Source organism: Mchenga conophoros, linkage group LG1 (genome assembly GCF_057382185.1).
Source record: "Mchenga conophoros isolate Kocher_MC1m ecotype Shallow Benthic linkage group LG1, M_conophoros_male_GT1.1, whole genome shotgun sequence".
In the NCBI taxonomy this organism is placed as follows: Eukaryota; Metazoa; Chordata; class Actinopteri; order Cichliformes; family Cichlidae; genus Mchenga; species Mchenga conophoros.
The window spans coordinates 8,195,625-8,215,563 of NC_140526.1; the positions used below are offsets into that span (position 1 = coordinate 8,195,625).

General features: G+C 41.8%; 2 protein-coding genes across 4 annotated transcripts in view; both read left to right on the plus strand.

The window, feature by feature from the left end:
* The first annotated feature begins 710 nt into the window (after nucleotides 1-710).
* Nucleotides 711-13,239, plus strand: lrrc28 (leucine rich repeat containing 28). Of its 2 annotated transcripts, none has more exons than XM_085245577.1 (10): nucleotides 711-827; nucleotides 8,172-8,412; nucleotides 8,509-8,549; nucleotides 8,778-8,815; nucleotides 8,898-9,035; nucleotides 10,614-10,820; nucleotides 10,913-11,015; nucleotides 11,411-11,595; nucleotides 11,698-11,857; nucleotides 11,943-13,239. In XM_085245577.1, exons 2-10 carry the CDS (start codon nucleotides 8,245-8,247, stop codon nucleotides 12,010-12,012), a joined length of 1,110 nt encoding a protein of 369 aa, XP_085101703.1. In that variant the 5' UTR covers nucleotides 711-827; nucleotides 8,172-8,244; the 3' UTR covers nucleotides 12,013-13,239. The 2 variants fall into 2 exon arrangements, with proteins under 2 accessions (XP_085101703.1, XP_085101621.1); XM_085245495.1 differs by lacking the exon at nucleotides 711-827 and adding an exon at nucleotides 7,681-7,881.
* A 6,157-nt stretch (nucleotides 13,240-19,396) lies between these two features.
* LOC146582857 (synaptosomal-associated protein 25-A-like) overlaps nucleotides 19,397-19,939 on the plus strand; it is a 41,813-nt gene continuing 41,270 nt past the window's right edge. For both annotated transcript variants that reach the window (XM_085245801.1, XM_085245740.1), the window contains exon 1: nucleotides 19,397-19,532. The gene's annotated coding sequence lies outside the window, so the exon portion shown is untranslated. The remainder of the gene's footprint in view (nucleotides 19,533-19,939) is intronic.

Sequence of the window (19,939 nt, forward strand, 5' to 3'; positions counted from 1 at the left end):
ATGAATTTTGTATATTTCTAGTCAAGGTTTAAGGAAATATAAGTAGAACATCTCAGTGTATTTAATTTATAGTTCAATAACATGAGCACAGTGAATGAATATGGCTGAATTTATATAACAGGTTTAACATAAACGGCTGAAGCATGTTGCTTATTTTTCAAAAACAGGATTTGGTAACAGTAACCTGTGACTATAAACTGGATGTTGGATGCAGCTGCCAAAACCACATGTGCTGTCCGTGTTAATTACAGTATTCAGTTTTTATCCAAGTATTCCCTGTGAGCCAAAAGGTCAATTCAGGAGGATCTAAATGCTTTATTCAAGGTTCAAGGTTCTTTATTTGTCACATGCATAGTTATACAAGTATAACACACAGTGAAATGTAGCCTGACACGCTCCTCGACATGTGCAAAAAAATTGGGGGGGGGGGGGGGGGTGTAGAGGAAGAACATTATATACATATAATAATAAAAACATACATATATATATATATATATATATATATATATATATTAGGGGTGCAACGATATTCGTATCGATATTGAACCGTTCGATACAGTGCTTTCGGTTCGGTACGCATATGTATGAACAATACAACATTTGTAATTTATTTTATCAACTTTCCTTCTGACGATGCTGTCTGTGTTGAGCGCTCAGTGAATCTGTGTTCGACTACTCCGCCTAGGCTGCACTGTCGAGCGCAGATCCACTGAGCGCTCAACACAGACAGCATAGTCAGAAGGAAGAGCGCAGGGCACCTCCCCCACCCTCATTCAGATCTGGCGTTTGGAATTATTTTGGTTTTCATGTGACGTATGACCCTGAAGGTAAGCGAGTCATGGACTAAAGTAAAACAGTTGGCCGTCTAGCCCCATGCACGGGGCGATCGGCGGTAGCTCGTTAACGGAGATTTGCCGTGTTGTGGCGTTAAGGTCATTTCAACGAGATTAACCTGAAAGCACTAGTGGGAACACAACGAATATGACTGCACATTTACACCGACATCATCCTAGTGCAAAGACAAAAACAACAAGCATGCTACTAACTTTAGCCGAGTCATTTAGACAGCTGTTAGCACGTGATTCTCCTTATGCTGCTGAGAATATAGCCCAGAAGAAGCGGATAGTATAGTTTTTATTTTGGAAAGAGACATTTCTCTGTAATAAACTCTCTTTTCCAAAGATGAGTGATTCCTCAATCAGATACAGGGCTTGCAATATCGCTAGCCCGACGTCCTGGAGCTAGCGATCTTTCCAGTCGGGCTACAAAAATCTATCTCTTCCCTGCCCGTCGGGCTATTGTAGGAAAAATATATGTCAATGCTTTTGCATTCTTTCAGAAATGTAGCTGGGTAATTATGTCATTGGCATCGGTGAGCCACTGTCAATATGTGACATATTAAAATTGCGTTTGAATTTGCGCTTGTTTTTTGCTTTCACTTTGCAATCGTGCGAACTGTGTATAGAGAGCGACAGCACTGATCTGTGAGTGATGATAATTTGTGCACCAATTCCTCTGACATCGTCTTATTAATCGTTAGCTTACTATGCAAACATGACAAGTGAAATCTCCCGCAGCTTAAACATGTGAGAGGTTGATCGCGCAGAGAATCGCTGAGCTTATGTGAGTCCGTGTGTAAAAGTAGCAATATATATATTTTAGTTCTGCTGAGCCAAATAAGACAGGTCGGGGTGAAGAAGTGACAGCCAAAGAAAAGCTTACCACAAAACGGAGAAGTTATGACAAATGAGACTATAAGGCAAAAAGAAAGTGCAGCTTTATGGTTTCATGGACAAAAGAATTTCTGTGGCTGCAATATGACGAGCTAAATAACCAGGGCTGCACATAAGTGGTCCGCAGGTGCGCATTCGCTGTCAAAATAAAAAAGGCGCACAAGGGTTAGGGTTAAATTTAAAAACTGTACTTTTGAGTTAAAATATATATTTATAATTTTAATAAATGACAAATTAAAAAGGCATGAACATTTTTTTGTATCGAAAAAATATCGAACCGTGACACCAAAGTATCGAACCGAACCGAACCGTGAATTTTGTGTATCGTTGCACCCCTAATATATATATATATGTAGTATATACATTGGGTGAATGTGCAGTAGTAGCAGCAAGCAGGTGAATTCTGTACATTAATATGAATAGACATCTGACTATTTACAGGATAGACAATATAAACATATTTAAAATTAAAGGAATTGAAATGTACATTGTGCCTTGGTTTAGAGTGCCTGGAAGAGTCCTGACTCAGTCAATTATAGATGATGTGAGAGGGCGGGTGTGTGTGTTTAGGGCACGGATGGCTTGGGGATAGAAGCTCCTCTTGAGTCTCTCTGTCCTTGCCCGGAAGATGCGGAACCTTCTACCAGATTGCAGAAGTTGGAACAGTTTGTTGCCAGGATGGGACGGGTCCTTCAGTATCTGCGCTGCTCTAGTCCGGCATCTCCTGGTGTAGGTGTCCTGAAGCGGGGGGAGAGCAATCCTGCAGCAGCGTTCTGCTGTACGGATCACTCTCTGGAGAGCTTTTTGGTCCTTCACACAGCTGTTCCCAAACCACGATGTCATGTTCTGTGTGAGGATGCTCTCCACAGCGCCTGTATAGAAAATCCTGAGGATCTTTGGAGAGACCCTGAACTTCCTCAGTTGTCGTAGGTGATACAGGCGCTGCCTAGCCTTTTGGTCTGGACCTGAATGTGGGCAGCCCATGTCAGGTCTGAGGAGATGTGGACACCAAGATACTTGAAGGACTGCACCCTCTCCACTGGAGCTCCATTGATGATAATGGGCTTGTAGTCTCTGTGCTGACCCCTTCTGAAGTCCACCACCAGCTCCTTGGTCTTGCCGACGTTCAGCTGGAGGTGGTTGTCCTGGCACCACGATGCCAGATTCTTCACTTCATCCATGTAGGCCGCCTCATCGTTGTTGGAGATGGCACCCAACACCACTGTGTCGTCAGCAAACTTCACAATGGTGTTGGAGCCATGGGTGGCCACACAGTCTGAAGTGTAGAGGGAGTAGAGCAGTGGCGAGAGGACACATCCCTGAGGTGCTCCTGTGTTGATGGTGATGCTGTTGGAGAAGCACCTGCCCACCCTCACCACCTGAGTTCTGCCAGTGAGGAAGTCCAACACCCATGCACACAGACGGCTGTTAAGTCCCAGATCCCTCAGCTTTGTGAACAGTCTGCAGGGCACTATTGTGTTAAACGCTGAACTGTAATCAACAAACAGCATTCGCACATAGTTACCCTGTTTCTTGTCCACGTGGCTGAGAGTGGTGTGTAGGACGTGGGCGATGGCATCCTCTGTGGATCTGTTGGATCTGTAGGCGAACTGCAGCGGATCTGTGGTGTCTGGGATGGAGGAGGAGATGATGTTCTTCAGCAGCCTCTCAAACACCTTCATTACTACCGAGGTCATTGCAACTGGCCGGTAATCGTTCAGGGATGAGGGTTTGCTGTTCTTGGGCACAGGGATGATGGTGGATCTTTTGAAGCATGTGGGGACCACAGACTTCGCCAGGGACTCTTTATCAGTTTTTTCTAGTCTTGGTTCTGTGTGATGTCAGTGAGTTTAACATGGCCATCTCAGGCACACAGCTCTCTGTATGCAGAGGCTCTACTCCAGTGTTTTCCCAAACCACAACAACACTTCCCTCATGGTGCTTTATATTGTAAGGTCAAAACCCTACATTAATACACAAAAACTCCGACCCCCTATGAGCAAGCACTTTGGCGACAGTGGGAAGGAAAAACTCTCTTTTAAAAGAGAGAAACCTCCGGCAGAAGCAGGCTCTGGAATGGGGTGGCCATCTGCCACGGCCAGCTGGCGATGAGGGAAGGAGGGCGGTTTTAAAATTAAATTTAGATGCCCAATTTAAATAAATATTTTACGCCAATTTAAGAGTTTTGTCACATAATCGCATGCGCGTTTCAGTTACATTTTAGCGCTGGCATGAGAAAGCCCTAAAGATGACATTTTGGCTCTTCAACTTGGCATGTTTTTGGAAGGTTTTGACGATTACTTCGTCAATCACTGAGTTGCTTGACCTCATTAAGAGTACTGGAGAAGGCAACCTTTCATGGAGTTCATTGTATACTGTCAGGCTGCGTTGTTAAATGTTCTCTGAGGACATTTTGTAGTTTTTGGACAAAATTTTGTTCCAGATCTTATGGGAAACCCTCTGCATAATAAACTCAGATGTATCTGGATGCCATGTTGCCGTCTCATTTCCTTCAGCCATAGCGTGCATTACCAGATCTTTAGTGAAATTTTTCACAACTTCCTTGTACTCTTCCCTGTTTTCAGAGACACTGAGTAGTCTTTTTGGTAAAGCCAACAGGTGTTTGGTGAAGGTTGGGACAGTAATGTTATCAAGCTGTTCTCTCAGATTAAAAGTCAAACGTTTTTCCTTGCAGTTATGTGTTTTGAAAAGATCCTTGAGAATGGCCTTGTCTAGATTTTTCAGGTAATTTGGGGATAGATCCATTTTGGGAAAGATAGACTGTCCTTCTCCTGTTTTAGGATCAGGATTTCACCGTCTCTCTGCTGAAGCTACAAACTGGGGTGTGTTTAAGACTGCTGCCATAAGAGAGGACGGTTCTGTGAATTTAGAGGAATATGCATCAGTGGTCACCAGCTGCATCAGCACATGCATTGACAATATTGTCCCCACCAAGCGATACAAAACATATCCAAAATCAGAAAACACGGTTGAACTCTGAGGTACGTTCCATGCTGCATGCACGCTCCACTGCATTTGCCTCTGGTGCCGCAGAGGGCTACAAAAAGGCCAGATATGACCTGCGCAGATCCATCAGGGAAGCCAAGTGGCAGAACAGTCTGAAGCTGGAAGGACACTACAACAATTCAGACTCCTGACACATGTGGCAGGGCCTGCAACACATTAGTGATTTCCAGCTGCAACACGCTACCAGATGAGCTGAGTTCTACGCTCGCTTCGACACTCTCAACACCAACCGATACAGAGGGATTCTACCAGCAGGGGCAGCACAGAGCTCTTCACTCACTGTGACTTCGACTGAGGTATGCAAGGTTCTGAGGATTAACCCGCGACAGTGACTGACTTTGAGGGTGTGCTCTTCAGAGCTGGCTGAGGTGTTTACAGACATTTTCAACTTGTCCCTCACCCAATCAGCTGTGCCCACATGCTTCATGTCTACCACTATAGTGTCCCTCCCCAAGAAAAACAACATAACCTGATTGAATGACTATCGCACTCACTTCAATTGTAATGAACTGTTTTGAGAAGATAGTCATGTCCCATATCAAAGCAGACATCCCGGATACATTAGACCCTCTGCAATTTGCATATCAGCGCAATCGTACTACTGAGGACGCAGTTAATGCAGCCATCCACACAGCCCCTTTCACACCTCAAAAATAAGGACACCTATGTTCAAATGCTGTTTATAGACTACAGCTCAGCATTCAACACCGTCATCCCAAGCAGACTGGTGGAAAAGCTCTCCACTCTTGAACTGACACCCCAGTCAGTCAGAGTTGGTATCAGGACAACAGGTACAAAGATAGTGAGCACAGGGACTCCCCAAGGCTGTGTGCTCAGTCCACTCCTGTACACCTTCTTCACCTATGACTGTGTCCCTGCACAGGTATACACTACATAATAGAACTGTAATTACCCCTAACCTGTAAATTTGCAATTTTTGTACAGATCTCTGCATATACACCTTAATATTGCATACTCCGTATATATTATCACTGTGACAGTGTTGCAACTACTTTCACTTTAAATTCTGTTAACACCCACATATAAGCTACAAGATTTACAAAGCACTGTTTTACTTATTATTACTTTCTTTTAGTTGTGTGAAGGGAACCCACAAAGTAAGAATTTATCAGTCCCATTTATTAGTATTAATTCAGATATGTCCCTCTGAGGAACAGCTGGACTGGATGGTGAATTTTTGTTTTTATGGGCCAATGTTTGTTTGCTTGTTTGTTTTTGTAACGGTATAAACAATGAAAGGTGGGGGATTGGCCAATTGGTAACAGTTGACTCTGGGCTGGACCAATTACAGCCAAGGAGGTTGGATGCATCCTCCTCCTTGCTTGAGTAACGGCTCTCAAAGCAGTCTTATCACAGGCAAACAGAAGAAAATGGTATTGAGGTATCCGTATTGAGGTTAAAAGGGACGCGATTTGATCTGTACTTCAGCTAGAATGGAAAAAAAGACACAAAGCTGGAGTTATTCTGTGTCTTTGCTGCACAACTGCCCCTTCTTCTCTCATTCTCCCCCCCTCCCTCTCCTGTTGCTACTTCAATCATGGAACTGATCAATGATCAGCTGATTGGCTTTTCTGAAGCAAGTCTCATCTCTCTTGTTTGTTTATCACCCACTTTGCGCCAGAAAGAGGAAACCAGCAGATGTCGCGCTAAACAACAGCAGCACGTTTAAGCTTGATCAGCTGATGTTAGAATTTATTTAATATTACTTTCTAGTTTCAGCGGATGTTTGCTGGAGCCACAGCTGTAAAAGCTGCTGGTCATGATATCTGTTTGGATATGTGGTGAGAGGGAAACATGAAGATGAAACCAGGAGATGTCCTTAGTGAATCATCAGAGCTGAACAGGTGATGGAGAAACAGGTTTACCTTTTAGGTGACATGAAGGAGTTGAAGGAAAGTTATGAACTGTTTCTGAGAGACAAATAACAAAATAAATCATTTTCTATGTAGCTGACAGCTGGTAACTGTGCAGGGGCGGGTCTAGCAAGGTTTTGCCAGGGTAGCCAGTAGGGGACAAGGAAAGGGGGGCACAAAGAAATACTTTTCTTTCTTATTCTCATTTAAAATGTCTAGCTTTTGATAAATAATTATCTGAATCTTACAACCAAAGTTTTTATCTGGTGTAAAATGTATAGAATTCATACATACATACCAACAAGACAGTGTACATTACTGTCACAACAGCGTTTCTTTTCATTCAAAGGCTTTATGGCTTTTCCTATAATACCTCGTGGGGCGGTCTCTAGTCAAAATGCCTCTGCCGATTTTTTGTCCCAGTCCAGCCCTGATAAAAAATCACCCCTGATATTCCTCTCCATCCACTCTGCCCTACCTGCACTCTCCTTTACCTTTCTTGTGCACAGACCATTGCTTTGGACGGTTTACCCCAAGTATTTAAAGTCATCAGCTTTCACTTTCTCTGCTCCTTGCAGTTTCACCATTACGGCTGTGTCCCTCTCATTCACACCTATACCTCATAGCTGTCTTCCTGTCCTCATTTATGTACTGCAACCCTCTCACATACTTCTCTGCCACTCCTGATAACCTCGTGTAGTACCACTGTTTCTGTCTTAGCACCCTATCATATGCTTTCTCTCGATCCACAAAGACGCAGTGCAACCTTCTCTATACTTTTCCACCAACAGTCTCAAAAGTCTTTTTCTCCTTCTTTAGTGTTCAGCCTCATATACAAGTCGGTATAAGCTACAATTCATATATATTATATCTATTATATCTTCAATGTACTAATAACTTGAGAACAAAAATGTTTATCCTGAAATATTTACATGTTTGGACTACAGTTCCATAGAGCCCATTCTTTTTGTGTCATCTCGCGAGAAAACGGAAATAGAAATACACGAATGACCTGAAGAGGGCAGTAACGCCCCTTCGCTCCGTCTAGTCCGCCGAAAACTTCCCCACAGGAAGAAGACGACGAAGAAGGAGTTAGCCTTGACGTCTGGCCGTGGTTGGTTGTTGTTGTTTAGCAACCATTTGCTAGTTAACGGGTAGTTTACCTTTGACATCGTATATGGCGCATTAAGCTGGTTATGAGTATATGTGAGGTTTAAAGGGGATTAAAATGGCCCTGCAAAGCTGAGGTAAACTACAGTTTTCATGTTATTGGACAGTAGCAGCCTGTTAGCTGTCATGCTAATAGTTTAAAACAACAGATATTACTACTTATTATGTTTTCTTGTGTGTCATTTGGCGTCTGATTTTGTCTAATATTAAATGAACTAACAGGTTCCTACTTTATGCAACCGTGAGCCATTAACTGTAGTTGCACATCACACGAAAACTCCCTGTTAATGTGGTCTGGGTCCACCTCATGTCGCCATTGCAGCTTGGAATATCTGTCAGGACGTCTGCTCATGTGTTTGTCTGTCAGGATCCAGTGATGCCATAGAGGTAGGAGGCACTGCCAGGGCTCCTCCACCGGAGGACGAGAGGTCTCCTTAGCAATGGCAACCGAACTTCATGAGACCATATTCATGGCCAAGCAGGAGCGCCACAAAAACCTGTTTCTTAACTACAAAAACCTGAACATTTTCCCCGTGGAGCTGCTGAAAGATGAAGGCCTGCAGTTTCTGGAGAGACTTTACATGAAGAGAAACTCACTCACTACACTGGTATCCACACAGTGCATTTTCATTTTACCATATGAGACACTTATGAAACCCAAAGAAAATTTCTAACTACTTCTGCTTTTGCTCTGTCTTTATCAGCCTGACAATCTTGCTCAAAAGCTCCCAAATCTCATTGAACTGTAAGTATTTTGCTAAACTAAGTTTTGTTTTATAAATGATGACAACAGAGAGTTGACACATGCTGTCGGAGATTGATGGTGTGTTTTGTGTTTATCAAGAGGTTTCTAGTGAAGTTAACCACCAGATGTTGCATCACTAAATGAGATTAACTGTCTCTCACATTTAGGTGTTTTCAGCAGCAAACACCAGAGCTGTAATTGTCTTACTTGTCTGCTTGTACATTTCAGGTATTTGCACTCAAACAATTTGGTCATTATTCCCGAGGGTAAGCACATTGTCCAGTACAATAATATTAATAACAGTGTTTAATTCACTTGTTTGAATATTAAGATTGGTTTCATTCCCAGCTATTGGAAACTTGGCCAGACTGCAGTCGTTAGACCTGAGCAATAATGCCCTGCAGGTTCTCTGTCCAGAGATCGGCAGATTGAGGTCTTTGCGGCACCTGAGACTGTCCAATAACCAGCTCAAATGCCTTCCTCCAGGTAAGACACAACAGTTGTCTGTCTTGTTTTTAGATTTCCTTTTAGAGGCTTAAATTATTTTACATTATCTTATATTAGCCTGAGTCCTTTATTCAGGGGCATCGGTTTAAGTACAGCTACCTAGACCAGTGGTTTGTCTTGGAGCAAGTCCAGATGTTCCTTCTGATTTTGTGCCAACCATACACTGCAGCAGCACAAACTGAATGCTTAATGTTTGCGAAATCTGATACAAACCAGAATTTAACCCCTGCCCCTCCCCCACAACAAACGTTATACTTACACTATGCATTGGCAACATTTTTATATCATTAGGACCTAATTAAATGAGATCATTGAACAAAATGTGCTTATTCACATTATAGAAAACCAAGAAAAGCTTAAAAAAAAACTGTGCTTAGCTGTGTCTTTATGAGCACAGAGAAGGAGGATGTCCGCTGGAAACTGTCATAAAATTCTACTCTGTACTCGTGTCAGTGCAACAACACGATTGGCTAATGTATTCATGTTTGAACTCTTGATTGTCACTTGTCTTACATAAAAGCTTCAAAACAAAACACTAGTGGAATAAAATCGTTTACTCTGAAATATTACAAAAAAAGAGCAAAACATGTACAACATACGTGTATTGGTAATGCTTTTACCTGCTTCAGCAATTTCTCTGTAAGAGTAAGACTTATATTTCATGTTTGGCATAAAATCACTTTGAACTGTTGCTTTTTTTCCCAGCGTGTTTGGTTTTCCCGACTTGTAAATATTTTAATTGCCAGCAGAGAGCAGCAGAGCTCTACCTGAGAGAAAAGTTGTTTTAATTTTTTTTTTAAACACAGATTATCGAGGCGCATGTAAGTAGTGTAGCTGAAGCTGAAGGGAGGTTGTGCAATTTCATATACTTTAAAATAAATAAAAATAGTTACCTTCCGTGGATTTTGTCAATAACTTGAAACCATTAGATTATTATTTGTTGTGCCCATAGTCAAATTCTCAGTAACGCCTGTTTTCTTTTTGCCATGGTTCTTGATTTACCAGGAATGTTTCCTGAACTTAGTGACAACACCAAGAATTTCTTTTTCGAGTCTCACAATTTCTGTTGACTGAATTTCATCCTAACTATGAGACAGTGTGTGCAAAATAAAAATAGTAGTGATGAGAAACAGTGCTTCCAGCCCTATATCAAAGTATACTTAACCAAAACCAGAGAGTATATTCAGTTACAGCTGTGGTTCGAAAATAATATAATCATTTGACTGTGCTGCTGTTCTTTTTGCAGCGATGCTCTCGTTTTGCTTTAGAAATCCCACAGGCTCCTGCCTCCTTCTAAGAGGAGGGTATAATGGGCTTACATCAGCTTTAGCCAAGATGATGAAAAAAAGACCTGTCAACAAAGATGTTATGTCTAGTTGAGCTGTTTGGAAACCCTTTGGTTTTAAGGCATCCAGCGAGGAACAACAAATACAAATCAAATTTCTGATAAAAGTTTGACAAAACTGGGATTTTCTTTTTTCTTTTTTTCATTCAAATAATAAAGTTTTGCAGCTTTATCTGAGATTTACATCTCTCACATATTTGTGACACCTGCAGAGATTGGTGATCTGCAGGACTTGGAGACGCTTGACGTGTCGATGAATCAGCTGATGTCTCTACCGGACCGACTGCATCGCTGTCTCTCACTACAGAATCTGACAGCGGACCACAACCTGCTGAGCCACGTTCCCCGGCAGCTCTGCTGGCTCCACCGCCTTAACCAGCTCTCTATGGCAGCTAACCGGCTGACTTTCCTACCACTGGGTCGGTGAATCCTCTTCTCTGTCCCTCCGTTATTTGCTCTAGTGGTGACAATAAAATGAGCGAGGTGGTGTTGAAATCTTTGTGTGTTTCAGATCTGGGCAGATCACGGGAGATGCAGTTTGTGTTTGTTGACAACAACGTGGACCTGAAAGGACTCCCGTCCTACTTGTACAACAAAGTTATCGGCTGCAGCGGGTAATACACCATCCCAACAGCTCAACAGATACAGTTTAAGACAACTGATAAAGGTCATTGCTGATAAGCAGAGTGAAAAAGAAATGCAATTCCATGATGTTGGATATAAGTTAGCCAGAAAATTAACTGGTATTTAGCCCACAGACTGTTGGAAAAGTGTAAATACTAAATGTATATAGAATGTGGCTGGTTGGGACAAGAGCGAGGTGGTAAGTATTATCCTCTGCATAGTGGTGAAACTGTCTTAACATATCATCTTAAGATCTGCACATGTGAGGGGAGGATACTGATATACGTCTTGTATAAAATAAAGGTGGTTTGTAGCATCTTTACTAAATACAACTGCAGACTTAATGGGCTGCATACTTGTGTTTGTGTGTGTTGTTGTCCTGCAGATGTGGCTTATCTGCTCAAGCGCTGGAGGGTGGACTTGGTGAAATGCTGGGTGAGGAATTAAGTGAAGCCTTGGTTGGCCTGCCAGCTGAAGTGAAGGTGGTGGGCTCAGAGACAGAACATGTTGTTCCCCTGGAGGAGCTGGCTATGAGGACGCTGCACCGCATCTACCACCGCCGCCCAACAGGTGAGCAGACACTGTTCACTCTTAAGTTAGAAAACACCTGCTGGTTATAATTTAATAACTTCAAACTTTAACGGCACCTTTTTTGTTTACTGCTGTTTTTAGAGCTCAGCTTGCTGCCTCCCATCACCCTCCCAAAGAGCCTGCGGGATCTGTTGCAGTTCCCCCTCGGTCACTGTCACCGATGCAGCCAAGCCATGTTCACGATCATCTACCCCAAACTCTTCCCCCTCCGTGACACCGCCCTGGCAGGAGTGCACCGCAGGTCAGGCAAACACACCGTCTTTTTTAGTTTCCCCCTGAAGAAGGATTTAACATGCATACTTACGTCCTTCTCCTCTCCTGTTCAGGACCACTGTGAGTTTTGTAGCCTACTGCTGCTCCAGTCACTGCCTCCGAACCTTTGACCTCCAGGGGTGATCTCATTTCCTTCTCTCTCCCCTCCCCCACTCACACACTGACATATAACATCAGCTGTGGATCTTGAATGTCTGTGGCTCGCTACTTGATAAAGAACCTGACAGAAGCAGCGTATGCAGATGTTTGGTAGGTCAGATGATGAACACAAAGCTCAACATTTCAGAGCTTTGCATTCCTGTTTGTGTGGGGGGGAGGTCAGCAGCAGTGCACAGTAGTGCTCATTAAATGGTAACTACCCACTCATAACTGGGCACTTTTAAGAACAAACACTTTCATCTTTGTGGAATAAGATGTTTTTTTTCCACTGAAGCTTTTTGCAGCAGACTCATTGATTGCAGAGTGATCTTTGAGGTGTTAACATTTGTAGCATGCTTTTGTTTTTATGATAACCGAAGAATATTTGAAGGTTTGTGAGTTCAAAGAATGTTTATCAGTTTGATGTGTGTTAATTTCAGAAGAAATTAAAGTGAATGTCTAAAATAGAAAATCTACATTTGAGACAACATACTGCATGAAGTCATGTTCTTAGTCACAGTTTTTGTGAACTCTAAGACCCACTAAAGACAATGAGCCAAGGATTCATGTTAGGGCTGTCACGATATCAGACTTAAACTTCATCATTATAATATTGTAATATGAGTGGTTGAAAAAGAAACATCTGTACTTATGCTTTCAGTCAGATTCATTAACTTTGTTTATTGGCCAGTTAATTAAACTCAAAATTCGTAGACATGGCGAGAGATGCTATGATGCTTAACCCTACAAAAGCATACAAAACAAAGTTTTTTCATATTGTGCATTGACACAATATTTACATTTCATTTTTAAATATCAGGATTTTCAATACATGTAATCGTGACACCTCTAACTCGCATTTATTTGACAGGTTATGAGAAAGTTTGTTATATTCTATATCAGCTTTTAAGATTGACCGTTTTATATGTTAACAGCAATGTCTTTTTGTCATAACAAGAATTATAATAACACACTCTGTGTTTTAAAAAAAAAAATACACAAACCAAAAAGTCAGATTTTCACACTTTTTAGGGTTTAAAGGACACAGACTGTCTGCCTGAAGAAAAAGAGAGATTTAAACACAAGCAGCGCTGTGTGTTTCTCTTGTTGAACTGATATGTGTGTGTGTGTGTAATGTTTATTACCATATTGTACAGTTCTAATTTATCATTTGTTTTGTTTGGCAGTAAATATTGACTGTTTGACTTTGAATTTGTGTTTTTCTTATAAAAGAGAGTTCATCATAACAGTTGTCCATAAAGAAAACTGCAGAGAGGACAGAAGCATCTATTATCACATTACATAAAGTTCTGAAATGTCTGAGAAAACACAGCTTTTAATGTGACTCAGGTCTGAAGCTTGTGAGAATCATGTCAGTCTTACAATATGTTGTTAAAGCCACAACAGAAAACATGCCGTAGTCGCCTTTTGACTGTACCCATGTAAGCACCAACCTCTGCACCACCATGCCGTTCTCCTTTACAACAATAACTCAAAGGTCTGGAGATCTGGGAAAAAGAAATAGAAAGAAGTAGCCTTGGGTCAGCCACACAATCGCCAGAACCCAGAACCTCCCTCCCTAAACTAATTACGTAATTTGAACTAAGCTAACAAGTAAAAGTGAAAAACAGACACTAGGAGAAGATACGAGAATGAGAATTGTTATTTGTAATAAAGCACTTCACTTAGTTTGTTTCTTAGTTTCGTTTGTAGTGGAAGACTTCAGTCTATAAAACGACACAGGTTTAGATTTTATTTATTTTTTGTTCTCTTTCATGTGACTGATGCCTTACAGATGATTGAAATTGCTGCCCAGATCACCCAAAACACTTTCCACTTGAAAGTTTTCAAACATGAACACGTTCAAATCTTCTGTTTTCCCTCTCTTTGCATTTCACAACTAAGAGTGCATGTTTTTTTCTTTTTTTGTTAGAGTTAAAGTTCAGCTGCTTGGCTATAACAGTTGTTTGTGTCAGTAGATCAGGAGAGTCGAGCTCTTTGGCTCCCCATTATGTGGGATATAAAAAAAACATCCGGCCAACAGGAAGGTCTTGTGCCAGTTAGCCTCGAGCCAAGCATGCCAGGGGAGCTTTGCTTAACTCCTGAGTCAGACTTTTATTTTCCTTATTTATTCCTCTGATATACCAGCTATCCCCCGCTGAACATGCTAGCAGCATACCCCGCCTTTCATTTCTTATTTTCTTTATCGTTTGCATTTTTTGCAATGAGTCCATCTGTAGCTGCTGCATAATAACAGAGGGTTGTTGAGAGGAAAGCGGAGCAGCTCCATTACCTGGATCGATGACATGTTCAGACAGATGTGATACCATGATCCTCTCTGACTGGTGCTTCAGCTTTCTGCCCTCCCTCTGGGACTATTCCATCTCAGCTGCCTGCACATAGGAAATATCACTCGTCCATACTTTATGCTCACATAAAGACACAGGCAAAGCAAAGCCTTATGAATTTGTACATAAACACAGCACTGCAGGAACACATGACGAGAAAGTCATCAGTGCAAATTGAACATGTGAGCTCAGATGAATCTGAAGGAAACCTACATTTAAAAGGAGGATTAACCCCCCCAAAAAAGATTGCGAATCCTTGTGCAGATGGACTGGTGTTGTGAGAAGTCAAGATTTCTCAGATGGTGTTTTCAGAGCCTGATGTGGTATGTTCACATGAAGTAAGAAAAAACCTACTATCTACTTTCTTAACCCACATTACAGTGGGGCAAAAAAGTATTTAGTCAGCCACCGATTGTGCAAGTTCCCCCACCTAAAATGATGACAGAGGTCAGTAATTTGCACCAGAGGTACACTTCAACTGTGAGAGACAGAATGTGAAAAAAAAATCCATGAATCCACATGGTAGGATTTGTAAAGAATTTATTCGTAAATCAGGGTGGAAAATAAGTATTTGGTCAATAACAAAAATACAACTCAATACTTTGTAACATAACCTTTGTTGGCAATAACAGAGGTCAAACGTTTACTATAGGTCTTTACCAGGTTTGCACACACAGTAGCTGGTATTTTGGCCCATTCCTCCATGCAGATCTTCTCGAGAGCAGTGATGTTTTGGGGCTGTCGCCGAGCAACACGGACTTTCAACTCCCGCCACAGATTTTCTATGGGGTTGAGGTCTGGAGACTGGCTAGGCCACTCCAGGACTTTCAAATGCTTCTTACGGAGCCACTCCTTTGTTGCCCGGGTGGTGTGTTTTGGATCATTGTCATGTTGGAAGACCCAGCCTCGTTTCATCTTCAAAGTTCTCACTGATGGAAGGAGGTTTTGACTCAAAATCTCACGATACATGGCCCCATTCATTCTGTCCTTAACACGGATCAGTCGTCCTGTCCCCTTGGCAGAAAAACAGCCCCATAGCATGATGTTTCCACCCCCATGCTTCACAGTAGGTATGGTGTTCTTGGGATGCAACTCAGTATTCTTCTTCCTCCAAACACGACGAGTTGAGTTTATACCAAAAAGTTCTACTTTGGTTTCATCTGACCACATGACATTCTCCCAATCCTCTGCTGTATCATCCATGTGCTCTCTGGCAAACTTCAGACGGGCCTGGACATGCACTGGCTTCAGCAGCGGAACACGTCTGGCACTGCGGGATTTGATTCCCTGCCGTTGTAGTGTGTTACTGATGGTGACCTTTGTTACTTTGGTCCCAGCTCTCTGCAGGTCATTCACCAGGTCCCCCCGTGTGGTTCTGGGATCTTTGCTCACCGTTCTCATGATCATTTTGACCCCACGGGATGAGATCTTGCGTGGAGCCCCAGATCGAGGGAGATTATCAGTGGTCTTGTATGTCTTCCATTTTCTGATGATTGCTCCCACAGTTGATTTTTTCACACCAAGCTGCTTGCCTATTGTAGATTCACTCTTCCCAGTCTGGTGCAGGTCTACAATACTTTTCCTGGTGTTCTTCGAAAGCTCTTTGGTCTTGGCCATGGCGGAGTTTGGAGTCTGACTGTTTGAGGCTGTGGACAGGTGTCTTTTATACAGATGAGTTCAAACAGGTGCCATTCATACAGGTAACGAGTGGGGGACAGAACAGCGTCTTACAGAAGACGTTACAGGTCTGTGAGAGCCAGAGATTTTCCTTGTTTGAGGTGACCAAATACTTATTTTCCACCCTGATTTACGAATAAATTCTTTACAAATCCTACCATGTGAATTCATGGATTTTTTTTTCACATTCTGTCTCTCACAGTTGAAGTGTACCTCTGGTGCAAATTACTGACCTCTGTCATCATTTTAAGTGGGGGAACTTGCACAATCGGTGGCTGACTAAATACTTTTTTGCCCCACTGTATATTATATACTGGCATTTTTAATGTATCTGGTTGTCATACTTGTACAATTTCCTTCATCAATGACAGATACTGAGGATTTCAATCATTTATGTCCAAGGTGGTGGTTGGTGGGGTGTTAGGGTTAGCCTCAGTAGACTACCTGCTCTACCTCCTGAACTACAGTTGTTCCCAACTTCCATTTGAAGCTGATTTAGGTGAAATAAAAACTGCTCTTTCCTCCCAAAGATAACATCTGTTCTTCTGCACAGAGATCAGTACCAGGACTGTAGTATTTGATAAGCCAGCGACAAACATTGTCCAAATATCACTGATAGCAGAATGTTTGTCCACAGCCGGCTTGTTTGCTGTGGTTGCTCAGCTGTCAAACAGCATGTGCCTGAGGATAACTTGGAATCTTGTTCTAGGTCTATTAGGCATAATTCATGGTTCACTGTTGCAACACAGTAAAGTATGTTTGTAATTCAAAGCGAAAAGGTAGAAAAGACAACAAAAAACCCCCATAACAATAGCACATAAACAAAGGGATTCAGACCTGATCCAAAAGTTAATGACCTGTCCCTTTGCCTCTCCTCCACCTCTGAGTTTCATTAAATTCAGCCGGTCAGTTTCAGGTACACGTGTAGATTACTATACACCCTGAAAATGAGTTGATATCTTTGTAGCTGCATGGGTTTTATGATTAACAATAGTGCAGTGCAGTATTCAAATGTCCCAATACCACACGTGTAGTACTTAACACATTATGCAGCAGGAATCCTGTCACTGTTTTGTAAATGATAGCTAAATACTTATCAGATTATATGCATTCAATTGACACAGCCAGTTGCCAGTTCCCAACTGTCACACATCAGAGTAATCACTTGGAAATGTCTCTTTGCTGGATGTTCTGTGCTATGCATAAATTTGCACTCTGAGCCATTTTCAAACACTCGAGGAGGACTGCTTCAATCAGTGGCAACACGGTGTCACAGTGTTATTGGGTTCTTGACTTTATTGCTATTGGATCATCAACTGGGAGGGAGGAAAGCCAATCCATCACCTGCATAGATCCATTCTGCTGCTAATCAGCTGCTTTCAGGCCTCGAGGGTCAACTGGATTTCTGGAGAATGTTTTAGTGTTTTAATAGTAAATAATGAGGAAGAAGACAGTAGAGCGATAAGGACATTAATCCATTAAACTAGGAGAGATGACAAGGACTAGTGTAGGATCACCACATGCTGCTGATGGAGCACAGTAAGGACTTACTTGACAAAACAACAAATTTAAAGAAAAAGAACCTAAGGGCTGATTGGCTCAAAGGACACTTGGAAAAGCGTAGTGACATAATTTTTTTTAATGCGTTTTTTTTTTGACAGTGTGGGAATTGACAAGGAGAAAGATGATATGATCTGATCACTGCTAAGCCTTTACCTTACACTCCTTTCCCCAGCTCATTAGGACCTCTCCTGTGTTATCTCTCCACAGTCACAGAAATAATCAAGGCACCATGGCTCTCATCTTTTACCTGCTTAATGTTTGTCTTGCATGTATGCTGTTTGCGTCTGCAGATGTGAGTCATCTAAGGCCACGTATCCGTTAAAGTACAATAAATAAAAGCTGTCAAAAAGAGAGTGCACACAAGCAAATTTTCATCTTAAAAAAGGAACAACAAGCTTCTAATTTCTGCAATTTCTCCAGCTAAAAAGACCTTTTTAGTAAAGAAGACGTGTTGCCCCTGCACCATGTCTTTTCAAGCATTTTAGCATTTTGTGTGATTATGTAAAGTCAAGGACTCCAGGGGCAAACAGCTGAGCACACAGAGGACAATCTCAAGAGGCTTTTTGGGCTCTGTGTGCATATAAACACACATGGATAGATATGCTTGTGACAGGAAGTATGGTCAGTGGAGATGGGAAATGTATTGCATGTAAGGGGATGTAAGGTTATTAAAAAAATATTTAGGGTAGGAAAGAAAATCATCATACTTGTAACCATGAAAATCTTTCTGTATACCAATTAAAAAAAGAATAGAAAAGAACTTGAACTACACGCTTTTGGATTTATGTCAGAAATATTCTATAAATAAATAACATTTTCTTTGAATGCTCTCTTATCTATCCCTCAAATCGCATTAATCACCTGCACTGAAAAAAGTCAGATTTGTCAGATTTTTCTTTCTCACATTTATTATTGTTTTCATTTGAGTTCCTTCAGTAAAAAGTTTTCTTTGTCAGTTACTCTGCTTTCTAAGTAGTAAACAGTCGGACTAAAGCACCGTGACTTTAGATCACAGACAATAATCTGCAGTTTGCGCAGATCAGCCTGCAGCTCTGCCTGATATCAATGCAGAAAGACAGCAGCTTGCAGCCAACATGGCTTTGGGCAGCGCGCAGCTGACCTACCTTTTTATCCGTTACCGCTGACGTCAGAGGGCGCGGCCATTTTGTGAGAGGCGTCAATGAGACAGGAAAACAGGTGGCATGACTGTCAAATTAAAACCAAACCTAGTATTATTATTATTGTTGTCAGAAGTAGCTGTGTTGCTATATATCTTATATTTTATCTAATAGGAGAGCAGGTAGCACTGCCTGGTTGGCCTGTGCCTAATGCCTTACGTCCTCCTTAATGCAACTCTCAAGGAATTTGTGTCTTCCCATGTAATCAAACCGGGGATCTTTCACAAATGTTAGGGAAATGTGTATTATTCACTTATATTTCCTTCCAATAACAGGAGTAAAGCATTTCGTGGATTTACCCTGTGCTATAATCTATGTATGACATGTATATTTCAACATTTCCGACTTGTAGTGTTGTTGCTTTGCCACCTTTAAAAATAGTCCTGGATTTCTTGGGATGTCGGAAGTTTTTTTCAGCACCACTTCCTGTGTATGCACCTCCTAATGACCAAACACCAGTCACGTTATACACAGTTTTCACTTAAAGTAACTACACAGTTCCTTCACAGGTTTTATTTTGTGAGTCATTAACAGGAAGTGTTTGATGAGTAGACCTGCGGAGATTAACGCTTGCTATGGCAGTTAAGGGGGAGGGCGGTGCTGATCCAGCGGAGGGCGTGGGGGTTGGGGGGCGGGGACAGTCCCGTTGAACGGAGCGGCTGGACGGACAGACATCTTCACCCTGTACAAACATACAGCAAAAGAAAAAGAAGAGAAAGAGCCGAAGAAACTTAACCAGGTCGGTTTAATTCGATTTTTTAATCCTCTCATTTTGACCCACAGAATAATCAAAAGAAGAGCGATAATTAAAGTTTGAATGATTCTCCAGATTTTCAGGTTTTAGCAGTTTATACGTCCCAGGACGTGACAGAGTTCTCAGCTGTAAGAACGCGTCATATTTGCTAGGTTATTTTTTGTTTGTGAGGTGATGATATCAGAGGGGAAACGAGGACCATGTTGCTGAGGTGTTTCTGTTGTGTTTGTAGCGACTCTGTGCTGAATTGTTTGAACTTTTGGCTGTTTCCTGTTTTCTGTCACAGGGGAAGAGTGGTTGTTTTATGTAAGGATTAAACAACAGGATAACACAGACTGTGTAATCTTGTTTTTCATGTTTCTGAAAGCTTGTAGGTGTAGCTGGCCATTGAA